Genomic DNA, 25,214 nt, shown 5'->3' with positions numbered 1-25,214 from the left:
CGTAATAGAGCCATAGGCAGGTCCGGATAGTGGTCCTGTCCGGATATTGGGCCCAAGCTTTTGGACTTGTATTTATGGACCCTAACTCAGAAAAACACCTATACAACTCCCTCTGGACATGCATAGCACCTATTTAAGACCCAAATCACACCAATAAGGGACATAAAAGACTGAAATAAATGCAAAAGAAGTATAAAATGAGGTTTTTGAGGTAGGTTCATACAATATTCAACATTCTGGGTACTTACAAGTCCCTGGCTCCTGGACTGGTAGTTATGGACCCTAACATAGCCTAACTCAGAAAAACACCTCCCTACTGCACATGCATAGCACCTAAGACACAGCATATTCACACCAATAAGGGACATAAAAGAGTGAAATGAGGTGTTTGAGGTAAGTATAGTATGGAAAATACAGTACAGTATGAAACATTCTGCCTACTTACAGCAAGTCCATGGCCATCTCGATGAATAACCACCTCCTCTCAGACTCTGACAGTAAGAAGGATTTCCTGAAGCACTTGCAGTACACTGTTCATGAAGTCTTGCACTGAACTTTTTTTTTTTTTTTTTTTTTTTTTTTTTTTTTTTTTAATGCGAGGAAGAAGGAACCAAAGGCCATGAGCCCGCAGTAACAGTTCCCTCCAAGAGAAAAACAAAATACAATAGAGAGCCAAATTCAAGATCTGATCATTTTGAGTTGCCTGGACACACTACGTTTGAAAGACTGGAGATCATAGGCAGAAGGAAATACAGACAGAGGGAGACAGTTCCAGAGCTGACCTGTTGCATAAATGAAAGACTGGGAGTAACGGTTAACTCTTGCATTAGAGAGTTGGACAGAAAAGGGATGAGAGTTTGCTGCCAGACGGGTGCTACGCGCCCGTCGTAGAGGAGGAGGAATGCAAGCAGACAGTTCAGAGGAGCAGTGACCATTAAAGTAGCGATAGAAAAGAGATAAAGATGCAACAGTGCGGCGAAGAGACAGAGGTTGAAGGGAGTCAGTAAGAGGAGGAGAGTTAATGAGACGAAAAGCCTTTGACTCCACCCTATTGAGAAGAGCTGTATGTGGGGAGCCTCCCCACACATGAGAGTTGTACTCCACACAGGGGCGGATAAAACCCCTGTATAGAGTCAACAATTGTGCAGGGGTAAAGAAAGAGCGGAGTCGGCTTAGCACACCCAATCTCTTGGAAGCAGATTTTACAAGAGATGTAATATGATCTTTCCAAGATAAGTCCCGAGTAAATGAAACCCCAAGCATGTTCAAGGATGATGCAGGATTAATCTGAATATTATTAAACATTAGTGGGTATACCTGTGGAAGATTTTGTCGGGTTGATAGGTGTAAGAACTGAGTCTTAGATGCATTAAAGACAACCATATTATTTTTACCCCAGTCAGAGATATGAGCCAAGTCAGACATTAGGTGTGCCATAGCCTCATCCCTTGTTTCTTGAAGTAACTGTTGAGATGGGCGTTGCGGGAACCGAATGGAAAGGTGAAGGGTGGAGTCATCAGCGTATGAGTGGATAGGGTTAGATGTACAGCTTAGAAGATCATTGATGAATAAAAGGAAGAGAGTTGGTGATAGGACAGAGCCCTGAGGAACACCACTGTTGATAGATCTAGGAGAAGAACGATGGCCGTCTACGACAGCAGCTATAGAACGACCAGAAAGGAAGCTAGCGATGAAGGCACAGATAGAAGGATAGAAACCGTAGGAGGGCAGTTTGGAAATTAAAGATTTATGCCAGACTCGATCAAAAGCCTTTGAGATGTCAAGTGCAATGGCAAAGCTTTCGCCAAAGTCCTGAAAGGAGGATGACCAGGAGTCTGAAAGGTAGGTGAGAAGATCGCCAGTAGAGCGTCCCTGACGGAACCCATACTGACGATCGGAAAGAAGGTTGTGATAGGAAAGATGCCTTAAAATTTTTCTATTAAGAATTGACTCGAAAACTTTTGAAATACAGGACGTTAAAGCAATTGGACGATAGTTGGAGGGTTGGGAGTGGTCACCCTTCTTTGGGACTGGCTGAATGAGAGCAAACTTCCAGCAAGAAGGAAAGGTACAAGTTGACAGACAAAGGCGAAATAGTTTGCCTAGGCAGGGTGTAAGCACAGAAGCACAGTTTTTGAGAACAACAGGAGGGACCCCATCAGGCCCATATGCCTTGTTAGTACTGAGGCCAGTAATGGCAGAAAATACATCAGCTGAAGAAATTTTAATGTCAGCCATGAGGGAGTCAGAGGGGGGAAGTGATGGAGGAACAGCACCGGAATCGTCTAAGGTGGAATTGGAGGAGAAAGTCTGTGCGAAGAGATCTGCTTTATCAGTAGAAGAAATAGCTACAGAACCATCAGAGTAGAAAAGAGGAGGGAAGGATGATGAGGTAAAGTTGTTAGAAAGATTTTTGGCAAGGTGCCAGAAGGAGCGGGAAGAATTCGAGTTGGAGAGTTGAGAGCATTTAGTATGGATGAAATTATTTTTAGTAGAGCGAAGAACAGACTTAGCACGATTCCGGGCAGAAACGTAAAGATTATGTGATTCAGGGGTGGGTTGGCTCCGGTACCTTTTGTAGGCCTTCTCCTTGTTGCGGACAGCATTAGAACAAGCGTGATTAAACCAAGGCTTTCTTGCGTTAGTCAAAGGATATGAGAAAGGAATGTATGCTTCCATGCCCGAGAGAATAACCTCCGTAATGCGCAAGGCACACTCAGATGGCTCACGGCCATGGAAGCACTCAGAAGTCCATTCTCTTCACAGTGCACACTCTTGTCTAACTTCTGCTCCATTGTAACTTAATAAGTGTTGCACTCAGCACTTTTAAGTCTTTCCACTCTTATAACCATTTTCTTAACCCTTTAACCGCATTGTTTTGCCCCGACTGGCCTCTCCCGCGGGGGTTCCAGCCAAAATGTAAACAAACTTTAAACCTTTATAACTCTGCACAGAATAAATCTAGAGCGAAAAATAAGGTACCATTAGAAAGTACTAACCTTCGGCTTTCCACTGATGTAGGTTTCATGATTTCGTTGACTATCACTGGATGGGCAGTGCCGTTAGAAGTGAGCGATCTAAAATCACTATTTTTCGCTCACACACCATTACCAAATGCCAACCTCATTCTGATAACAATACTATATACACATATAAACACTGCACATACGATAAACACCCACTCTGTGTTCACTGAGGCAGGTAAAAGGCACTGTAATTACCCGCACTTCACTGCCACATCAGTGGTGTTGTAATCACTATTTTTCGCTCATACACCATTACCAAATGCCAACCTCATTCTGATAATAATACTGTAAACATATATGAACACTGCACGTACGATAAACACCCACTCTGTGTTTACTGAGGCAGGTAAAAGGCACTGTAATTGCCGGCACTTCACTGCCACATCAGCGGTGTTGTAATCACTATTTTTCGCTCACACACCATTACCAAATGCCAACCTCATTCTGATAATAATACTATAAACATATATGAACACTGCACATACGATAAACACCCACTCTGTGTTCACTGAGGCAGGTAAAAGGCACTGTAATTGCCCGCACTTCACTGCCACATCAGCGATGTTGTCACTCACACAGCTGGACATATACTGATGCGTGTTGGTCAGGGGTGGGGTGGGGCGCCCGGGGGGTGGGAGGTGGGGGCCCGGGGGGTGGGAGGAGGGAGGTGGAGGTCGGCTGGAGTGAAAGAACTTAATAGCTACTCTCCCTTGAAACAATTGGCGCACGGAAAAAACGCGGGGTATTCAAAATATTCACAAACATTCGAGAACGACACCCATGGTTTGGTCCAGTTTTTGCAATGTCATTCTGGAATGACACCCGCGGTTAAAGGGTTAACCAAAAACACAGAAGTTAATTTACGTTAAATTTAGTCCAAAAATTGTTTGTCTTTTCACTCACAACTGTAAATCCTTAACACAGTGCACTGTTTTTTTTTCACTGCACAACACTGTAAATTCCCGTGTGGTCTAGTGGAGAAGTTCTTGGTGTATAATCACTGTCAGAGTCTGAGAGTAGCACAGGGAGGTGACCTAGGGGTGCATCGCTGGGTCGTGGTGATGGCGTACCCACTGCAGACGACTCTGAAGACAGGCACAAACTCACGTCGAGCGGTGACTCCACCATGGGTGATGTGCTGGGCTGTGGCTCAGAGCATGAGGGCCTGTCTTGGGGAGGCAACGGAGTGGAGCTAGGGCTGGGCACAGTGGGGGTCACGGGCCTGAAAAAACTGTCAATGGTTGATTGACGCAAGGAACGACGATTCTGACGATTTATGATGCACTGCCTGAAAGCACGCACTTCCTTCACAAGTCCCAAGGGCCCCATCTCCCTGTCGCAGTCCGGGTGTTCCAGGTAGTCCAGAACGAACTCTAGGTGTTCCCGAAGTGCGCTCAGCTTGGGGATGGCTGGAGTTGTGTCATGCTGAGAGGAGTCCGCATCATCGTCGCCGTCCTCGTCGGAATCTTCAAGCTGGGTACTGACACCTGCAACCGAAGACGCGATCTCGATATCAGACAGGGTCTGATACCCAGGATCACCCTCGTTGTCATCCAACCACTCACGCACGTTGTCCACATCAACATTGTTGCCATGCATACGTAGACGTGCATGGAAGTCATCCACGTCAAAACCTAGGAAATCGTACTCCACATCCGTTCCGAGAAGCAGACGAGACCATCCATTTTCTAGAGTCTTGACAGGGATTTCCTTCCATGCACTAATGGTACCAAAGAATGTTGCCAGACGACAGGAAGGACATCCGTCACCCCACGAAGACACCGAGGCTGCTTTGCACAGCCAACAATAACGGGCTTAAGCCGGTGCATGCCTTTAGCATTGGCACAACACAAAGCAGATATCCGTTCCTTGGAAAGCTTGCGGCCAGGTACACGTTTCTCTGTCTCCTCGGCTAGAGTGTTCGTTGGCAAAGAACGATAGAATAAGCCAGTTTCGTCAGCGTTGTAGACTTGACCGAGAGTGAGGCCCTCCCTGTCGATCAAGCCCTTCACCTTGTGCCGAAACTCGTCAACTCCATCCTCGTTAGCGTCCAAAGCTTCGCCATGAGCCTTACGGTTGGTAAGGCCATGCCGTAACTTAAACGCGAAGAGCCAACCCTCGGATGCCTTGAAGTCTAGGGTGTCGTGAAGCCTGGCGAACTTCTCAGCAGCAGCCTTCAGCTCCGTACCACGTACCATCACACCAGCAGCACGTTGCTGTCAATACCAAATCAACGTGGAGTGGTTGACTGCAGCAGACTTGGGAGTAAACATCACCTTCCTCTCCACGTTGCGTTTGCTTCTCGACGAGAAGTCAGCCATGTACTGCATGAGTTTGTCTCGAGATCTCTTAATATCAAACAGAGTAGATCGGGCCAGGTTAAACTCACGGAGGGTGCGTGAAGAAGACCACCCCGCATCTACTTTGTCCAATATCTCCCGCTTCTTCTCCAGAGTCAACACCACTCTCTTCCTCTTCTCAGGCGGCGGGGCCATCATCACACACACGAAGGGGAGGCATGAGAGCAGCAGGAGTGCCTGCAGCAGGTAAGGCACCACCACAAAAGCGAGCACGTGGGCAGCCATGACGACGAGCGTTCACTTGCGACGAGAGACAGGCGGAAAGTGGGGAGGATGCAGGGGCGCTCTAGCGGACGTCGGAGGAATGACGCGGCACAACAAAGCTGTCCCGCACGCCAAGTTCAAATTACTGGTGGGGGGGAATTGCCCCCCCCCCCCCCCCCAATAATATATTATAAATTTTTTTTTTTTTTTTTTTTTTTTTTTTTCCCCGGACAATTTTGGGAATATTGGATCCCGGGACGATTATGTTCGGTTAGTGGGGATGTTCGGATAGTGGGCATTCGGATATTAGAGGGATTACTGTATACTGTATATATATATATATATGTATATACACGAGGGGCGTTCAAAAAGTTTTGGCAACAGGGTAATAAAAGTAAAATTAATAGAGATACACATTTATAGAAGTTTACACTCCTTCAACATACTCTCCTCTAAGGTTTACACACTGCTGGAGCCGTGTCATCCACATAACAAAGCACTCCGAGTACTCAGAAACAGGTGTACTCTTCAGTTCTGAATTTATCCTCCTGGCAAGGTCCTGTTCCCTTCGAAAATTGATTCCAGGAAGTTTTTCTGACAAAGGGAATAGCCAAAACTCACAGGGTGCCATCCTGACCTGGCACCGTGTGGCTTTTGGCTATTCCCTAAGTTGTCAGAAAAACTTGCTGGAAACAATTTTCGAAGGGAACAGGACCTTGCCTGGAGGATAAATTCAGAACTGAAGAGTACAAGTATACCTGTTTCTGAGTACTCGGAGTGCTTTGTTAAGTGGATGTCACGGCTCCAGAAGTGTGTAAACCTTAGAGGAGAGTATTGTATGTTGAAGGAATGTGAACTTCAATAATTGTATATCTTTATTAATTTTGCTTTTATTACCCTGTTGCCAAAACTTTTTGAACGTCCCTTGTATATATATATATATATATGGCCACATGAAGTCATGTGGTGGTGAGATAAAATGGCCAGATGATGAACAGCTGGTGGCGTGAGCAACCCACCATCCACAGTGGGTAAGATGAGGAAGGGCATTGTCCAGCAGCCTATATATACTATGGCCTTGGGCAAGGATCAAGTGATTACTGTATCATTGATCCCCCCCTCTCTCTCTCTCTCTCTCTCTCTCTCTCTCTCTCTCTCTCTCTCAAACTACAATAAATTACCTTACAGACTGCCGACAAAGCATACATTATTATACAATTTACTTTCTCTCTCTCTCTCTCTCTTTCTCTCTCTCAAAAATGCCCTTTCTCTGTCTGTCTGTCTGTCTCTGTCTCTCTCTCTCTCTCTCTCTCTAAATATGATAAATTACCTTATGCACTGCCGACAAAGCATAAATTATTATATAGTTTACTCGTAATTCTCTCTCTCTCTTTCGTGTGTGTGTGTGTGTGTGCAGACCCCCTTTACCTCTCTCTCTCTCGTGTGTGTGTGTGTGTGTGTGTGTGTGTGTGTGCAGATCTCTTAGTGCCGGTGCTTGGTTGGCAGTGTCACGGGAAGAAGATTTATGTGCGTGCTCCATGGTGTCCGCATGCACTTATTCTGAGCGTGTATTGGACAGTGCGTGGGTGGTATCACGAGTTGCCACCTGCCCATACTTCCCATACAAATTTCAGCCACCTACTCCTCATGGCGTGGTTTTGGTATGCCTTTGAAAATCACGCTCATTTGAGGCCTATCGCTTTTGACTTTGTTATGTCCCAAATGAAGCCTATGACTCTCAGCGGGTTATTATTATTAGTGTTATTATTATTATTATTATTATTATTATTATTATTATTGTTGTTGTTGCTGTTTGCTGATGATACAGTATTGTTGAGTGAAGATGAATGGGAGTTGCAAGGTTTGGTGAATGAATTTGGGACAGTGTGTAGGAGGAGGAAGCTGGAAGTTAATGTAAACAAAAGTAAAGTTATGGAGTTTGAGAGAAATGAAGTCACAGAATGTACAGTGAGGTTGGATGGTGAGGATACGGAGAATGTGAGTGCATTCAAGTACAGTAGAACCTCTCTCATTCGGACTATATGGCGGGAAGGGTTGTCCGAATTAGCAGATTGTCTGGACCATCGGGGTAATCTCCAGTTCATACCAAAATCTATCTACATATGGTATGTTTGTTGATTAGTAACATATGTGGCATATGTCAACTCTACGTAACTGCAAAAGATGAAAGGATACTAAAATAACAAAACTAATCATGTACGATAGTTTTGTATTGCATAACTTACAGGTAAGGCCATGACAAGAAACTAGCCTACATTTTAAATTGTAGTAAGTGACTAAGGCCCGTGTAGGCAAAAAAATAAATTAATTAATTAACTGTAATATTTGGAATAAAAATAAAACTTATGTAGGCAGAAAATACATTGTCATCTTTGGCATACTGATAACGCCCATATGGGCAAGAAGCTAATGTTTGATGTACAAGTAAAGCACATTTAAGTACAAAAAATAACCTACAGTAATCATTAAACACTGCAGAATATTCTGACCCATTTTTGTGTAAGCAAACTTCTCCTTTTAACACCTTTATTCATTGCAGAAGCTACACTTGCATTAAGGGGCATGGTAAGGAGGATTAACTTTTAAAATACAGCGTAAAAATATAAATAGTTGGTGAACTAATTGATGGAACGAATGCTAGCGTGTGTTTAAACAGGCGCCCATGTTGCGACCTAGCGTGATCCGAGACCAAGCGAATGACGATCGCTTTCCGTGCCGATACTGAAAATGACTTTAGAATTACTTTCAACATATTTTTGGAGCTTATTATTCTTAAATTTTGTCCGAATTAACAGAAATCCGGATCAAAGGGGTCCGGACCAAAGAGGTTCTACTGTACTTGGGTAGTGTGATGAGTAAGAATGGAACTTTGGGGGATGAAGTGTGTGAAAGGGTATAGCAGGGAAGGAAGGTTGTTGGTTCACTGAAAGCAATGATGAGAAATAGGGAGGTGAGTATGGAAGTTAAGAAGTCACTGCATGATAGTATTGTGATCCCTACCCTGACGTATGGAAGCGAGGCGTGGACCTTGCAAGAGGGGAACAAGTCAAGAGCGAGAGCAGTGGAAATGAGTTACTTGAGAGAAGCATGTGGAGTGGCATGGAGGGACAGGTTGACAAATGAAGAAGTGAAAGAACATTGTGGGGTGGATGTGGATTTGGTTGAGAAGATTAGGAGAAATACACTGAGGTGGTTTGGACGTGTGGAGAGAATGGAGAATGAAAGACCGACTAAGAGGGTGTATGTAGGTGAGGTGGAGGGAGGGAGAGGGAGGGGTAGACTGAGGATGAGGTGGAGGGATGGAGTTGAGAGGTATATGAGGGAGGGGGGAGTGAGTTGGGGGGAGGGTAGTCAAGTGGTGGGTGGCAGAGTGACTTGGAGGCGTTTTGTCTGCGGCCACCCTGTGTGGGATTAGGGCGTCGGGCTATAGATACCGGTAGATAGATAGATAATTATTATTATTATTATTATTAAAATATATATATATATGTATATAGTAGTGTGTTCACAAAAGCAGCAACAACAGTGTTCGCTATTCTTAACAGGGTGCCAAGGTAGCGTGTGAAGCTTTGCGTGCTCGCATGGATGTGGTGCGTTCCAAGATGGAGGAAGGGGGAGCCCCCCCACCCACATGGGTTCAGCTTGTGAAGAAGTGTCATGCTGAGGATGTTGATCTGTGTGAACGATATTGGTGAGTCATTGTTCCATATTAGTTAATTTGATAGATATTTGTTTTTTACTTATGCCGATTTATTATTACAAGACAACCTCAGAAAGTCGTTTCAAAGTTTCACTGCACAGTATTTTTGTTGTTGTTGGTGGTGGTGTGGCCCCAGCCTCATATGGAAATAACAGAATGGACTGCAAGTTGAAGTTGTTGTTTTCCTGTAGTTCAAAATCTTCCTGTTCAAGGATGGGGAGAGAGGTGAGGAATGCTTGTATTACTTGCCGTGGATCTGCCTGGTTATATCAGTGCCACTGCATGAAGGTGTCCCTCTCCAGCACTGTGCATATATAGAAGTGGTATGTAGTATATGAGTAAGTTTGGAGGTGAGAGGAGAGGCATGGCAGACCACAAAGAAAATTGATGGATAAGGTTTTTCAGTGAGAAAGGAAGGCACTGTACTGTGTGAAAGCTGTTGAGGCTAAGGAATTGACAGGTGATTGAGCTTGTTGTGTGAATTATGTATGGTGTAGCACATAACAAGGGTCACCTATTTTTTAATTGCATTATACTGTAATTGAATTGTCAGGTAGGTGTGACAGTGTTCATTGCATGTATAAAGAATATGCTTACAAAATGTGCAGATAAAGGTCTGTGAGACAAAACCAGATTATGAATGGTGTGTGAGTTGTTACATTGAACATTTGGCTGGGCATACTGTTCATAGTTCTTCCGCTTTTGTACTTTTTTTTTTCCTTGTTTTCAAGATTTTACTCCATCCCATCCTTAATTGGGAAAAAAAAATGGTGGGTCAGGAAGATGATGGTGATGATGAATGTAGATATATGCATGGAATTTTTCTTTCTAAGGTCTGAATTTCTAGTTACTTCAGAGATTTCCTAACACCTCTTCCTTAGCCTTTTTTTCCCTCACATGACGCCTCATTATCAGGCACTAATAAGGACTCTGAACTTGATGATACCATGCCATCTGGGTGGAGCAGCTGTGGCATCCACCCAGGAGCCACACCTCATATTTCCCTGCTGTTCATCGTAAGAAGGGCTCTGGTTCATTGCTGATGGGGTGCTGTCTACTTTAAAGAGGCGGTGGATCCGTGCACAGTGTATGTATTATACTGTACTGTACACTCAACCCCCTGCTATCGCGCGTTCAGCTGTCACGTTTATATGCTATCACGCACACACCAAATGCACAACCATACATGCTATCACGCACCCTAAGACCGCTATCACGCGTCGAGTTTGAAGACAGGCTAAGCGAAACTTATTCACACGGCACTTCATACGAGGTTTGCTGAGGATACGATGGTTAATTGGAACGGTAACGTGGTAAAATTGCCGACGATACCACGGACATTTGGCATGCATCTGAACAGATTCCTGCCGAGGATGCGATGGGCAAAACAGTGTGAACAAAACGCATTCGACTTGAAAGAATATATCATACTACAGCATTGAAATTTAGCCTAACACTGAATACTTATTAATACTGTATTTTAGAATAAATATCAATCGTTTTGAAACCCTCATAAAGAGTTAATATTTCCTATGCCAAGAAAATTGTGATGTCAATAAAGTAATCAAGTGTTTACGACTGAGACAGGGCTCTGGCAACATTATGAGAAACGTGTGTGATAGAGTGCAAGTTTTGTTCCACTTAAATCTTCCTCGGCCGTTCCTAATATGATGTATCATGTGATACCCCCTTTAGCTGTGGACACTAAGAAATCATGGAGACAGCTAAAGAGATCTGGCAGCAATTAAGCCACTCCCAAGCCTTGGAACCCATCAAACCACCCAAGCCTTAATCCTTATAAAAGTTTGATGGCCTTTTATGTTTTTCATTTATTCATTATACTGTTATTATTAATATAATAATGCTTTATTTCATGTTGGAGGAGAGATTGGTAGGAAATTGCAGGAATAAAGTGGTTAAAAGTTAGAAAAATGGGCCACCGAAAAAACAATTAGAAATTTTCCCTTTCATTGTTCAGTTCAGCTATCGCATATTCAGCTATCACGCGCATTTGCTGTGACCAATTAGGCGTGATAGCAGGGGGTTGAGTGTACTTGCAGGACAGCCCCACAGAAGCATTTGCTTACTTGTGACTGATTGGTTTGTTTGGCCAGACGGACCAGGGTTAAGCATCAACAACACTTTATTATCCTTGTTTATGTTACTGCTACAAACTACAGTATTGTATACTGATACTAACCCTGCCAGTGTAGTGATGTATTATTCAATATACTTAATTCTTGCCATCTCCAGGTGATTTCATTTATATTTGGACAGCCTTTGGAACAGGAGGAGTTAAATATTGCCATTATTAACCCTTTATATCGACAGCCTTCTTCTAAACTGAACAAAATCATCTGGAGGTAGCAAGAATAAACAGAAATGTACTAGTAAGTCATCAGAGTAAAAGGGTTTAAGTGATATAAATACCATCCAAGAAAATGTATGGTAAGTCATCAGAGTAAAAGGGTTTAACTGATATGAATACCATCCAAGAAAATGTTAAGATGTAAACTGGAAACTAAATTGCTGAGTTATAAGTGCCATGAAACCTCCTTTGCTTCCTAGAATACAACACTAAGATGCCTTGCAGGACGGCTGGGAAGGAGCACCCTGCCAGCTACAACATTTGGGCTGCCTGCTGCTTGGAAGTGGAGGTGGACATACTTACTGGACAGTACCTGGTAATATAACATCTGTACTCCCTGTTGTATAGCTAGCCCCCATATAGTCTATTCACTTCATTTTTTTTCTTGCTATTTTCAGACATTTCTTTTCAATTTAAAAGTGCCATGGTACTGAATGGTTTAACAAAGATTATATCTGATCACTGAAGTTCAAACAAACCCTTCTAAAGTGCATAGGTGGCTAGGGTGAGAAGTGGTTGGAAGAAGTTCAGGGAGCTCTTGCCTCTCCTGACATTGAGAGGGCTCTCCCTACGTGCTAAGGGGTCTTTGTATGCAGCATGTGTTAGGAGTGTAATGCTGTATGGTAGTGAGACCTGGGCAGTGAAGGAGGAAGATATTCGCTGGCTCAGACGTACAGAAATGACAGTGATTAGGTGGATGTGCAGTGCGTCCCTGTGTCCAAGGCCTGGAGGGGCTGGGTTTACAATGGAAGAGTTGAGAGGTAGGATGAGACTGGAGTGTATTGGTATTGTGATGAGGAGAGGTAGATTGAGGTGGTTTGGACATGTGGAGAGGATGGGGGATGATAATTGGGTGAGGGTGGGGTTATGAGTGGTAGACCGAGAAAGACATGGGACGAGGTCATTTGGATCACTGTGTCTTGAATAATTATATGAAAAAGATATGTGATTGAAGGAGTTGAAGTAAATGATGTGTGCAGGCAAATGTCATTTAAAGCAAAACAAGCTTTATGTGAGACATACTTCAGGTTTATTATTGAAGGGTTAAAAAAATTTGTCATCATCATCATCTGATCCTGTGTTGTCCCAGGAGGGGCGTAGGAGCCTGGGGCTAGGCAAGTTGGTCCTGACATTTAAGATGAGAGTGACCAGCCTTGCTCATCCCTGAGTGGCATTGCATGAGCAATAAACCCCAACCACCCTTTGGACAAAAAAAAATTACTTCAGAATACTATTATTATATATTATGAGCTGCATTAAGAGAAAGATTAATAATGAAACAACTTCAGATGAAGACTGGTTGTATATTGCCATTACATATGAATAACTTTTTAGATCTGTTACCAAGTAAGCGTATAAGCTTTGTTATCTTATGTTGCTCATGTGCAATACAGTACAAGCAAAGGCAGGGATGTTTATATGTACTATATATGTGTATATACAGGTATACCCCAGTTTAACGATGTAATTGGTTAGGTAAAACCCCATCGTTAGGCGGAGTATCGTAATTCGGGGTACTTTTAACGTGTAATGTGGAGCATTTACCAGCCTTGGGTTTCCCTCCAAACCAAACCCAAAACCCACGCAAATGAGCCCAAAAACAAGTTTAAAGCCAATCTAAATGGCCTAACAGCTGTCAAGGAAGCTAACCCAAGCCTATTGCCAGACGCCTTAATCCTGTATGGGGTGGACGCAAACAAATCGCCTCCACGTCGCCCCGTCCCCCGCCATTTCGCTGCCCTGCTCTCAACTCACACCCCCCCCCTCTCTCATACACCTCTCCACTCCATCCCTCCATCTCATCCTCGGCCTCCCCCTCCCTCTCTTCCCCTCCACCTCGCTTACATACACTCTCCTCATCAGTCTTTCACCCTCCATCCTCTCCACATGGCCAAACCACCTCAGTATGTTCCTCTTAACGCTTCTTATCACGTCCACATCCACACCTCAATGCTCCTTTATATCCTCATTTGTCAGCGTGTCTCCATGTGACTCCACAGGCTCTTCTTAAATAACTCATTTCCACTAAGCCTAACTCCTGTAAATAACTCACTAAAACCAACAAATAAAATCTGCAAATCATCAAATATAAGTCTGGAAAAAATCGAGCTTAGTAAACTGTACCCCAAAATGACAATGTTCACCCCACCTATGGCTAAAACACATTAATCTAAGTCTAAAAACAGTTTATAAATCAACCTAAACACAAAATTTTAGTCTAAAATACCATCTAAATCAGTAAAAAAAAATAAAAACCCATCGTTCAACGGGGGTTTGGCCATCGTAAGGTGGGGTATGGTGGTATTTCTACCCCCATCGTTAAGCCAGGGTATCGCATCTAAGGGTATCGTATATATAAATACGGGGCTTGTAGGACCAGAAGGCTGTAAGCGCCGCCTCGCTGAAAATGGAGTTAAGTATTGCATTCTGTTCCCCAGACTATCCTCTGTCCTGTGGTGGATGTATTTAAGCCCTTCTGGTCTTGCAAGTATGGTCAAAATGCTGTCAAAGAGTAATAACTTTGGTTCCTAAGAGTAGCATAAATGGCTGGTGGCTCACGTCGTAGGACCAGATGGCCGTAAGTGTACTTTGTCCCATTAAATAACACATCAGCCAATTCCACACTGTGGACAGCCATGTTGTCTCGCTGGTGTGTCCACCAGTCCTGGCCCGTCTCTACCACTGCGTAGGTAGCTCCAGCCAATAAGTGCACGGTTATGAAAGTTGTGAGCCAATCAGTGCATTCCTTCCTTCTCTGTGCTAGACTTCTACCCACAATCCCACATGTAAACATTCATTCCCTGCATTCCTTATCTTGTAAACAGCAACAGCGATAGTACATCTATTTTTTCTGGATATTTACAGTGGTTTTGTTATTACTAGATAATCAAGAGTGATACTAACGATGAGCAAAAAGTGGTGTCGGATCAACCTGGGCCTTCAAGGCCAAGGAAAAGGCCAGTAAATAAGGGCACTTGGAAGAAAGTAAGTGCTAAAAAGCTTCATGGTTCTGGAAAACAAGATACCAGCCTTTCCACTGGGAATGTTGTTTTTATTATTTTCTTATCTTTTTTTTGTGGTATTTCATAACATGTTACTGATGTTTTATGCATTTATGTGCATGTGTGCCCCCCAGGCTTGGTGGTAGGCATACACAAACATTTTCTAGGTATTCCTCTTCAGAATTAAACAATTCCCAATGTGATAGCTTTATTAGTTATGGAGTAACAGTGTTTTAAATGCTTGAATATACTCGCCCAGAAAAACAGTACCTTCCAGTTTTCACATATTCTGCATTTATGCATATTTTAATCATCTGTGAATGTGCACAGCTACTTGTATTGCATACAAAAAAATCTACATGTTTTTGGCTTGAAAATAAGAAAAAAAAAAAAGTTTGTTTTTATTAATTTTCACGTGACAGTTAAACTTTAGGCCTTTGTTATAAAACATCACTTACAACCTTCTGGTCCTAGACATCTCATATACCGTATTTGCCGGTGTATAAGGCAACTTCTGAACCTCATTAAAAAATCCCCAAAGTTAAGGGGGTCGTCCTAAACACCAGGTATAAAATCTTAACCTCTACATTCTGTGGTGATGGGATCCATAGGTGTGATAGGGAACATTGCCAAACACTCACCTTGACCCTTGTTGCCTTAAATATAGTACATAATTTATACAGTCAAAAACTGTTGAAATTACCATCATCATCAGACACAACTTGTTTTCTATATGTAGGCAAACTTTCATAAAAAATATCTCCATCGGTACAGCCATGAGCACATAAGAAAGATGAGTAACCTGCTCAGCCCACACCGTGAACACCATCGTGTGTCTCGGCAGCAACTGGCTGGGTTGTTTACAAATTATCACCGAGTGCAGGATTGCCAGATATGAAGCAGGACTCATTACCAACAGTGATAGACAACAGTGACATTGCTGTTATTCCTGGTGGATTAACTTCAGTCCTACAACCACTTGATGACTATCTGAATAAACCATTCAAGACCGCATCCGTGAACAATGAAACGAGTGAATGATCAGTGGTAAAAAGCCTTATGCAAGTGGTCGGAATATGCGTGCTTCAGGTCTGGATGAACTGTGATTTTATTATCAAGGCATGGAATGATATTTCTGTGGAAACAGTCATCAATTCTTTCGAGAAATGTGGAATATCCAGTGCAGTGGATCACAAAAGATTACATTTTGTGGGCGGAAGAGGAAGAGGAAGCCGATGCCAAAGCTACGCCTTTGAATTCAGAGATTTATTTTACTGACAAAGAAATGCAAACTTTAGCTCTGGATGAAGTTTATGAAGTGCTGATGATAATGATGTGGATAAGAATGATTTTGAAGGTTCATAATCACTGATAATTGATGTGATGACTAATAAAATGTAATTTTTCTTTAATCTGTTTGATAAAATTCACAGTAACATGCTTTTAAGTTTTTAACAGTTTGAGTTTACACTCGAAAATTAAATTATAACCCATTTTGATAACGGAGGTGGCACATGCAGCCTAGATAGCCTGTAAAACCCTTAGAAGAAGCTTGTTTAAGGTAAAACCTAACCATAGGCTGTGTTGTTTAGGAACGTCTTAGTAGTATCACTTCACTGATCAGTGGGAAGAATGATAAAGGACTGGGGTTCCTGGGGCAGCAAACTCCCAGTGTCTAAAGAGTTGGGGCTTGTCTTATGCACAGAGTATACCTCTAAATCCACATTTTGTATGGAAATATTGAGAGTAGTCTTATACACAGGCCGGTGTTATGCACTGGCATATATGGTAGTGTGTGTGTTATACAGTGCTCGTCAGAAGTATAGAGCGCCCTGCGTCCCTCCTGAGAAACAAACCTTTCAACATTGAAAAAACATATAAATAATGCATTTTATTTACCTTTAGTGCTTCGTAGGGTAGCCTTTACGTTTCTTCACGGACCTGAGACGTCTTGGAAGTGAAAGGGCGAGGCTCCTGAGGTGCTGGAGGGGTATTTTGTCCCAGGAGTCACGAATGGCGGCTTCCAACTTAGGCAGAGAGCTCACGTCTTTCCCTTGGAGACTCTTCTTTACGAGGTACCAGAGGTTTTCAATGGGGTTGAGGTCTGGGCTATTTCCTGGCCAGTCTGTCATGAATGATACCTCGCAGTCACGAAGCCAATTGGTGACCGATTTGGCCTTGTGAGCAGGTGCACCGTCCTGCTGAAACACTCGTGCACCTGTTAGCTCGAAGGAGTCTGGTAAATGATCACACAGAAGCTCCAGGTAAACATCCTGATTCACTCTGATGTTCTTGGGAAGTACAACAAGCTTCCCCAAACCCTTCCCTGAGAAACAACCCCATACCATGAGTGAATCAGGATGTTTAACTGTGCTTTCTACATACCGTGGGTCAAGTGGGTCACTACCTTTGCGTCGATACACACGTGCTCCTCTGTTACAGGTAACACTAAACGTTGCCTCATCAGACCACAACACTGACAACCATTGCTCCTCACCCCAGGTTAGATATTTATTAGCAAAGGAAAGCCTACGAATTCTCTGGCTCTTGGTGAGAAGAGGCTTTTTCACAGGCCTGTGACTTGTGTAACCAAGCTCATGCACCCTACGAGACACTGTTCTCACTGACACCTCACCAAACACTTCCGGGTTGCTCTCCTTAATTTTCCTTGCACTCACACGAGGATTAAACTCCACTGCACGTTTTAAAACATTAACAGACCTTGGGGAAGTTTTCCTAGGCCTACCAGACCGCGGTTTCTTTGTGGGAACTGCACCACTGTTTTCCTCCCGAAACCGTGCACACCAACGACGCACTGTCGATCGTGCCACACCAACCAATTCACTAATTTCCTTTGTCTGGTGGCCTGCCTCCTTTAGAGCAATGATCTGGGATATGATTTCACTCGATAGTTCACGGGTAGGTGCCATAACAAAGTTGTGAAGGCCAGAACACTGCGGGACACTCGGTAAAAAGTGGCGCAATTTGAGAGGGACACTCGGCGGAGTTCCTCTCTCAGGCAGCCCGTGGGCGACTGAGGCGGGAACCAACCAGCGCGTCGGAAGGCCCCAGGCTACCGTGACGTCATGCTCGGAGCTCAAACTTGTGGCTCAATTCTTACCCCCCAGAATGGGTGATTCTTTTTGGGCCATAAGTATTGCACGCCTGGCGGACAACGCTGAATACTTCTGACGAGCACTGTATATATATATATATATATATATATTTATATATACATGTATGTATCATCATCATCCGGACCTCCATTCTAACCCTAGGGCAGGGTGAGGAGTAGCATGTCCAGACAGCCTAAATTTACCGAGTCCAATGGGCCATGCATCCATTCACTCCTCATTCAAGACCCCAGAATCCTGTCTCTGTCATTCACCATATTCGATAGAGTCAATCCGGATGCTGTGACGTTAAAAAGGGGTGCCAGATCCCTGATCATGCACTTCTTACAACATTCATCCATCCAGCTCATTCTCTTGTCAGTCTCCTAGCCTCACTGATTTCCATAGTTCTCCTTCTCACACACTCATCCACCATATCCTTCCACCTTCTCCTTGGCCTACCTCGCCTCCTTCCTCCTTCAGATTCGCTCAGATATACCTTTTTCACCACTCTGTTGTTATCCATTCTCTCCACATGACCATACCATCTCAGTACACTCTCTTCGATTCTAGAATCCACAGATACCCTCACTCCACACCTTTCATGAATCACATTATTTCGTATTCTATCCATTCTCTATATTCCACCTACATTCCTCAGCAATCCCAGCTCCACTGCTCTTACTCTTGACTTTTTATTTTCATGCCACTCCATAGTCTCTCATCCATATGTTAAAGCTGACACTAACACTCCTTCATGTAAGCCTTGTGCAGCTGCAGCACTCAAGCTACTTTCCTTCCATGTGTCACTCTACATTCCACTTATTTTGCACATTTTCCTCTCTTTTCTTTCACTGTACCCAGGTATTTGAACTCCCTCACCAATTCCAGTCTCTCCCCATTCAGTGTAACATCACACTGGGATTTGCCTTCTCTCTCAACAACTATCACTTTACTCTTTTCTGCATTTACTTTCAAGGCACGACATTCACAGGCATAAGCAAAACTATGCACTAGTCTATCAAATTTTTGTCCAGCATTTGCAAGTACTGTAGTACCGCATCATCAGCATACAATAATTTTGGGATGTTCCATCCATCACCATTCATTACCAATGCCATCCTACTCTCCATTACTTGTGTTTTTACTTCTCTCATCACCCCATCCATATATATATTGAGCAACCATGGGGACATCACACAACCTTGCCGCATGCCCCTACCGATCATGAACCATTCGCTTAGATGCCCCTTTACCCTTACACATGCCTCACTACCATTATAAAAACTCTTGATGGCACCTAGCAGCTTACCATCTACACCATACATGCGCAAAACCTTCCACGATCCTTCTCTGTCCACTTTGTCCTATGCTTTTTCCAGATCCATGAATGCTGTAAACACCTTATGGTCCTTCTCACAAGCCTTCTCCACTATCTGTCTTACCACAAATATTTGATCCACACATCCTTTACCATTCCCAAAGCCACCCTGTTCATCACTCACTAGGACTTCTGATAGCTCTCTTACTTTCTCTGTAATAATTCTTTCATATACCTTCCATACCACACTCAATAAACTTATGCCACAATAATATATATATATATAATATATATATATATATATATATATATACCACTTAGGGGTAGGGGGGGTTTTCAAGAATACTCCCCCAGTATCCCTGCTTGTCATAAAAGGCGACTAATAGGGTTGGTGGAGGGTTAGTGCCCGTCCCCGGAAAACAACTAACTAAAAAGACAAACAATAAGCCTCGGACAAGGACTGACCAAAAGATAACAACCAAGGACCGGACAAAGGACATGGTTATCGGAACTCGGAATGTAAGGGGAGCGAATGATAGGTGAAAGAGAGAGAGATTGTCCAGGTGCTTGAGGGTGCGAAAGTTGATGTATGCGGAATGACTGAAATGAAATGAAGAGGTGAGAGTGTGAGACAATGGGAGTATGGATGGGGTATATGTGCAGGAGTAGGTGAGAATGAGAGGGCAAAAGAAGGAGTATGTATAAGTGTGAGTAAAAGATGGAAGAAGAGCATAAGAGAGTATGGATCAGTTGGGTCAAGGATTGTGTGGGTAAGATTGAAAGTTGGAATACAAATGTGGGCGATTGTGTGTGTGTACGCAAGATCATGCAAGCAGAGTGAGAGAAGAGTTCTGGACAAATGTGGAAGTGTGCATGGAAAAGTTTGGAAGGAATGAGAGAGTGTTTTTGATCGGTGATATGAATGGTAACATAGGGAATGTGAAGGTGGATGGAATAGTTGGTGAGTGGGGTATGCCTGCTGAGATAGATGAGAATGGGAGTGCGTTATTGGACATTTGTGCTAGGAGGGGGTTGGTGATAGCCAATACCCTCTTCAGGCACAAGATGATCCACAGGTATACATGGTGAGTGATGAGAAAGGTGGGTTGTGAACTGAATGAAAGGAAGGCAATGATTGATTATGTGTGTGTGGATGAAAGGATGCGAAAATGTGTAATGGATGCAAGAGCTTATAGAAGTTGGGGGAGTGGACTTTCTGACCACTACTTGGTGGTGGCCAGAATCAAGGTCCAATTAGGATGGAGAAATAGAAGAAGGTAGGGACGGGAAGAAGGAGTATTTGTAAGGAGAGTGGAAAGGTTACAAGAGGATGAGAAAAAGGCAGAGTATAAGAGAGAAGTGGAGGAACGATTGGGCAAATATGAATTGGAGCAGATGGAGGACGTGGAAGGTGTGTGCAGGATATTTACAGAAGAAATATGTGTAGCATGTGATGTATTGTGTGGGATGAAGAGAAGAGGAGGGGTGTGCAAGGAACAGCGTGGTAGAATGTGGAGGTGAGACAAGCTGTGGCACAAATGAAGAAAGCATACAATGAATGGATGAGAAATAGGGGCGTGGAAGAAGTTGAGAGGCAGAAGAGAGAGTGATATGTAGAAAGAAAGAGAGAAGTGAAAAGATTAGTAAGAGAGAGTGAGAAGAGAGTGGATGAGGAATTTGGAAGGAACTAGAGTGTAAAGTGGAGGGACTGTAAGAAAATGTTCTGGAAAGAGGTGAAATGAATAAGACAGGGTGGAAGTGAAGTTAGCAGGGGAGTGAAAGATAAAAATGGTAGATTACTAGTGGAGAAGGGAGAAAAAGTGAGCAGATGGAGAGAACACTTTAAGGAATTGTTGAACATAGAGGATGGAAGTAGTGCGAGTATAAGTGGCTGGGAAATATTTGGCTGGGAGGAGGAGGGAGGTAAGAAGACAGGAAGAAAACAGTAGGATAGAAGCTGTGGAAGCAATGAAGAAAGTTATATTGGGGAAAGCCCCAGGAATTGATAGAGTGTGTGGTGAAATGCTGAAGCATGGGGGAGAGATAGCAGTAGAATGGATGTGGAAAATGTGCAGATTGGCCTGGGAGGAAGGTAGAGTCCCGAAGTATTAGAAGTCAGGTATATTTATTCCCTTGTACAAAGGAAAAAGGGAAAAAGAAGTGTGTGGTGATCATAGGGGCATCTGTCTTCTTAGTATAATGGGAAAAGTGTATGGTAGGATACTTATTGACAGAGTTAGAGAAAGAACAGAGGAATTAGTTGGAGAAGAACAAGGAGGCTTTAGGAAGGGAAGAGGTTGTGTAGATCAGATATTCATTCTTAGATCTTTAGTGGGAAAGTTTCTAAAGAAGGGAAAGAAGTTGTATGGGGCATCCATGGATTTAGAGAAAGCATATGACAGGGTGGATAGACAATGATTGTGGAAATTATTAAGAATATATGGAGTAGATGGGAAGTTGTTAAATGCTGTGAAGAGTATTTATGATGGTGCTAAGGCTGCAGTGCATGTGGATGGTGAACTGAGTGAATTTTTCTCTTTAAAGGTTGGGTTGAAACAGGTATGTGTCATGTCTCCATGGTTGTTCAATCTGTACATGGATGGGGTAATAAAAGAGGTACAAGGTAGGGTAGTGGATGTTGGAGTGGCCCTGGTGAGAGAGGGTAGTGTTTGGAAACTCCCTGTACTGTTGTTTGCAGATGATACTATGTTGTTGAGTGAAGACGAAGGGGAGCTGCAAGGCTTGGTGGATGAGTTTGGGAGAGTGTGTAAGAAACAGAATCTAAAGCTGAATGTAGGGAAGAGTAAAATGATGGTCTTTGAGAGAGATGAAGTCAGTGAATGTACAGTGAGGTTGGATGGTGAGGAATTGGAAAATGTCTCTATCTGTCTATCTATTGCCAAACGCCTCAATACCGTTTGGGGTGGCCACAAACAAATCGCCTCCAAGTCTCCCTGTCCCCCGCCATTTCACTGCCCTGCTTGGAACTCACACCCCCCTCTCTCATATACCTCTCCACCCCATCCCTCCATCTCATCCTCAGCCTCCCCCTCCCTCTTCCCCCCCTGCACCTCACTCAAATACACTCTCTTCGTCAGTCTTTCACCCTCCATCCTCTCCACATGGCCAAACCACCTCAGTGTGTTCCTCATAACGCTTCCTATCACATGCACATCCACACCACAACGCTTCTTTATATTCTCATTCGTCAGCCTGTCTCTCCATGTGACTCCACAGGCTCCTCTTAAATAACTCATTTCCACTGGAAATGTGAGTACGTTTAAGTACTTGGGTAGTGTGATGAGTGAGGATGGAGGTTTGGAGGGTGAAGTGCTTGAATGGGTACAGAAGGGAAGAAAGGTTGCTGGTTCCTTGAAAGCAGTGATAAGAAGCAGGGAAGTGAGCATGGAAGTGAAAAAGTTACTACATTACAGTATTGTGATACCAACTCTAACGTATTGAAGTGAAACTCGGATGTTGCTGGAAGGACACAAGTCAAGAGTGAGAGCAGTGGAAATGAGTTATTTAAGAGGAGCCTGTGGAGTCACATGGAGAGCCAGGCTGACAAATGAGGATATAAAGGAGCGTTGTGGTGTGGATGTGGATGTGATAGGAAGCGTCAGGAGGAATACACTGAGGTGGTTTGGCCATGTGGAGAGGATGGAGGGTGAGAGACTGACGAAGAGAGTGTATATGAGTGAAGTGGAGGGGGGGAAGAGGGAGGGGGAGGCCGGGGATGAGATGGAGGGATGGGGTGGAGAGGTATATGAAAGAGGGGTGTGTGAGTTGGGAGCGGGTCAGTGAAATGGCAGGGGACAGGGCGACGTGGAGGCGATTTGTTTGTGGCCACCCCGAACGGGCTTGAGGCATCTGGCAATAGATATATATATATATATATATATATATATATATATGTATATTTCCAGCTTTTTCCATACAGATGGCACTATAAATTAGGGGAAACTGGCAGCTTGGCTTCATAGGTGATAATGTAAATGTAATTGACATTTTTAAATGCATAAGCATATACAGTAAACCCTCAAAGATCCGGACTAATTGGGGCTATAACCCTGTCCGGATCTTCCAGAAATTTTATAAATTTGCTCATATGAAAGAAAACTTATGGTGGTTTAGGTATAACTTAATGCAAAATAAAAACAAACAGTTAGTTTTTATATTCACCTTGCCAGTGCAGTATAAAATTAATAGGATAGTATAATAATGTGTACAAATATTTTTTTTGCAAATTTTAATTAATAAATTGTGTATCTTGTAGCCTGTTTTAAATTGAAAATTTGCCAAGCAATGGTCCGGATCTTTGAGGGTTTACTGAATAGGGACTATGCTGTCCGTCAGTCACTCGCTAACAATTTTTGAATGACAGGTTAAAGAGATGAAAAACCTGGAAGCTCCTGTGTCTAGTCCTTTTGTACTTGTCATTTAATATACTGAGGACTTAGCAACAGAAAAAATGCAGTACATAAGTGACATATGGAGGGGACTTACCTACAGTCAGGGATAAACATTCATATATTATTGTACAGTACTGTATCAGCTTCATACTTAGGGTTTGTCTGTCACTTTCTTCTGACCTATCAGAGAGCATCATCTGTGGACAGGGAAACATACCAAGCCTCTCATTATGTAGGACTAATGTATTAGACAGGAAAAGGAAGTGAGAAATAGAAGAGATAATAGGTAAACTTTAGTTCTCAGTTGTACATTTCAGTCAACAGTAATTATTATTTCTTCCAATCTTGAGTAGAAGAGGTGCAGTGTTAAGTAAGAGGCGCAGTGTTATGTAAAAGTTTGTCCTCAACTGTACATCTTCATCAAGAGTAGTTTTAATTCCTTCAGTTTCACCGCTTGGACCTTGTGGAGGACTGTGGGCGGAGTTTGAACCCATACGTGGATGTGGGTCAGGTGGAAGGGGCATTCATCATGGGCTTGGGATTCTACACCTCAGAGATGGTCAAGTTCAACACAGCCACGGGACAGAAGCTATCCAATGGAACATGGGTAAGAACACTTGTCATTTTATTTCCGGTCATCCACTCACCTGATGTAATGCTACCCTCAGGTGACTCTGCACTGAGAGGCAAACCAAATGGTTAATACTAACCCAAGAAACCATTTACTATGCTGGGTGATAATCATATAGCCAGATGATGCCAGGAGGTCTGGTGGGTTAAGGCTTTCCAACCAGATGGGCCTCACAAGAATTGACCTCTGAGTGATGGTTTCCTTAAGAAGAGGTGTGGCATTATTTTTATGTACTGTATGTATTGATGGCAAGTAACAATGAAACTGGATGTCATGTAGCCCCAGCACCACCTGTGTGCTACCAACATCCAGTCTGGGCAAATTTTTAAATGGCTGAATGACTGTACTATTACCAACCCCTACCCATAGTTGTGACTGAAGAGTTTTCTTTCTCTTAGGCCAGCTGCCTTCCGAAGCTACAATGTTTTGTGATTTTGGAGAAGTTTCCATGTGTAAGAGTCTCAGCCTAGACTTCAGTGATTTAATGTGGTTGAATTCGCCACCTAGGAGTGTCGTGTAGGGATAGCTATCGGCTTCTGGCCCCATACCATTCCTGTGGCAGTATCTCCTAGGGATGGAAGTAACCAGCCGCCTCCTAATGTATATACTGTATAAGCAGACTTTTGATCAAGGTTTATTTTAAAAGGTTTAATACATTGCCTGTACTGTATTGACTTAAATTTTGTGGTACCATATTATGGTACAGTATAATACAGTATACAGGGTGACCCAGAAAAACCTCCCACATTTCAAAGGTAATTTTAAAAAAAATGGTGAAAGATAATCAAAATATTATTTGCACACATGAAACTTCATTCAATACAGTATTTATTCATCATGTTTTAAAGATGACATTCTCCAAATGGTGGCCGTCATTGTCTATACACGCTTGGAGGCCATTTCTGAAGGCTGCCATGGCTCGACAATTCATGTCGGATGGAACAGCGGCCACAACTCGAACACCTTGAGCTTGAAGAACTCAGTGTGTGGTTTCAGCAAGATGGAGCTATGGCACACACAACTCAAAGATCATCGCAAGTGCTGAGGGAAATGTTT

General features: G+C 43.2%; 1 protein-coding gene across 1 annotated transcript in view; it reads left to right on the top strand.

Annotated features, from left to right (window-relative positions):
• The window catches only part of LOC145414384 (uncharacterized), a 175,556-nt gene that overhangs the window by 130,102 nt on the left and 20,240 nt on the right, over window positions 1-25,214 (top strand). The window contains exons 17-19 of the mRNA XM_080283922.1: window positions 9,157-9,302; window positions 11,905-11,995; window positions 23,973-24,134. Of these exons, the coding sequence (XP_080140048.1) occupies window positions 9,157-9,302; window positions 11,905-11,995; window positions 23,973-24,134 (399 nt within the window). The remainder of the gene's footprint in view (window positions 1-9,156; window positions 9,303-11,904; window positions 11,996-23,972; window positions 24,135-25,214) is intronic.

The sequence above is a fragment of the Coenobita brevimanus genome, chromosome 99, assembly GCF_032717465.1.
Source record: "Coenobita brevimanus isolate Jiangsu-jjx chromosome 99, ASM3271746v2, whole genome shotgun sequence".
In the NCBI taxonomy this organism is placed as follows: domain Eukaryota; kingdom Metazoa; phylum Arthropoda; class Malacostraca; order Decapoda; family Coenobitidae; genus Coenobita; species Coenobita brevimanus.
The sequence above is the reverse complement of the archived record's forward strand: the minus strand, read 5'-3'. Positions and strand labels throughout refer to the sequence as shown.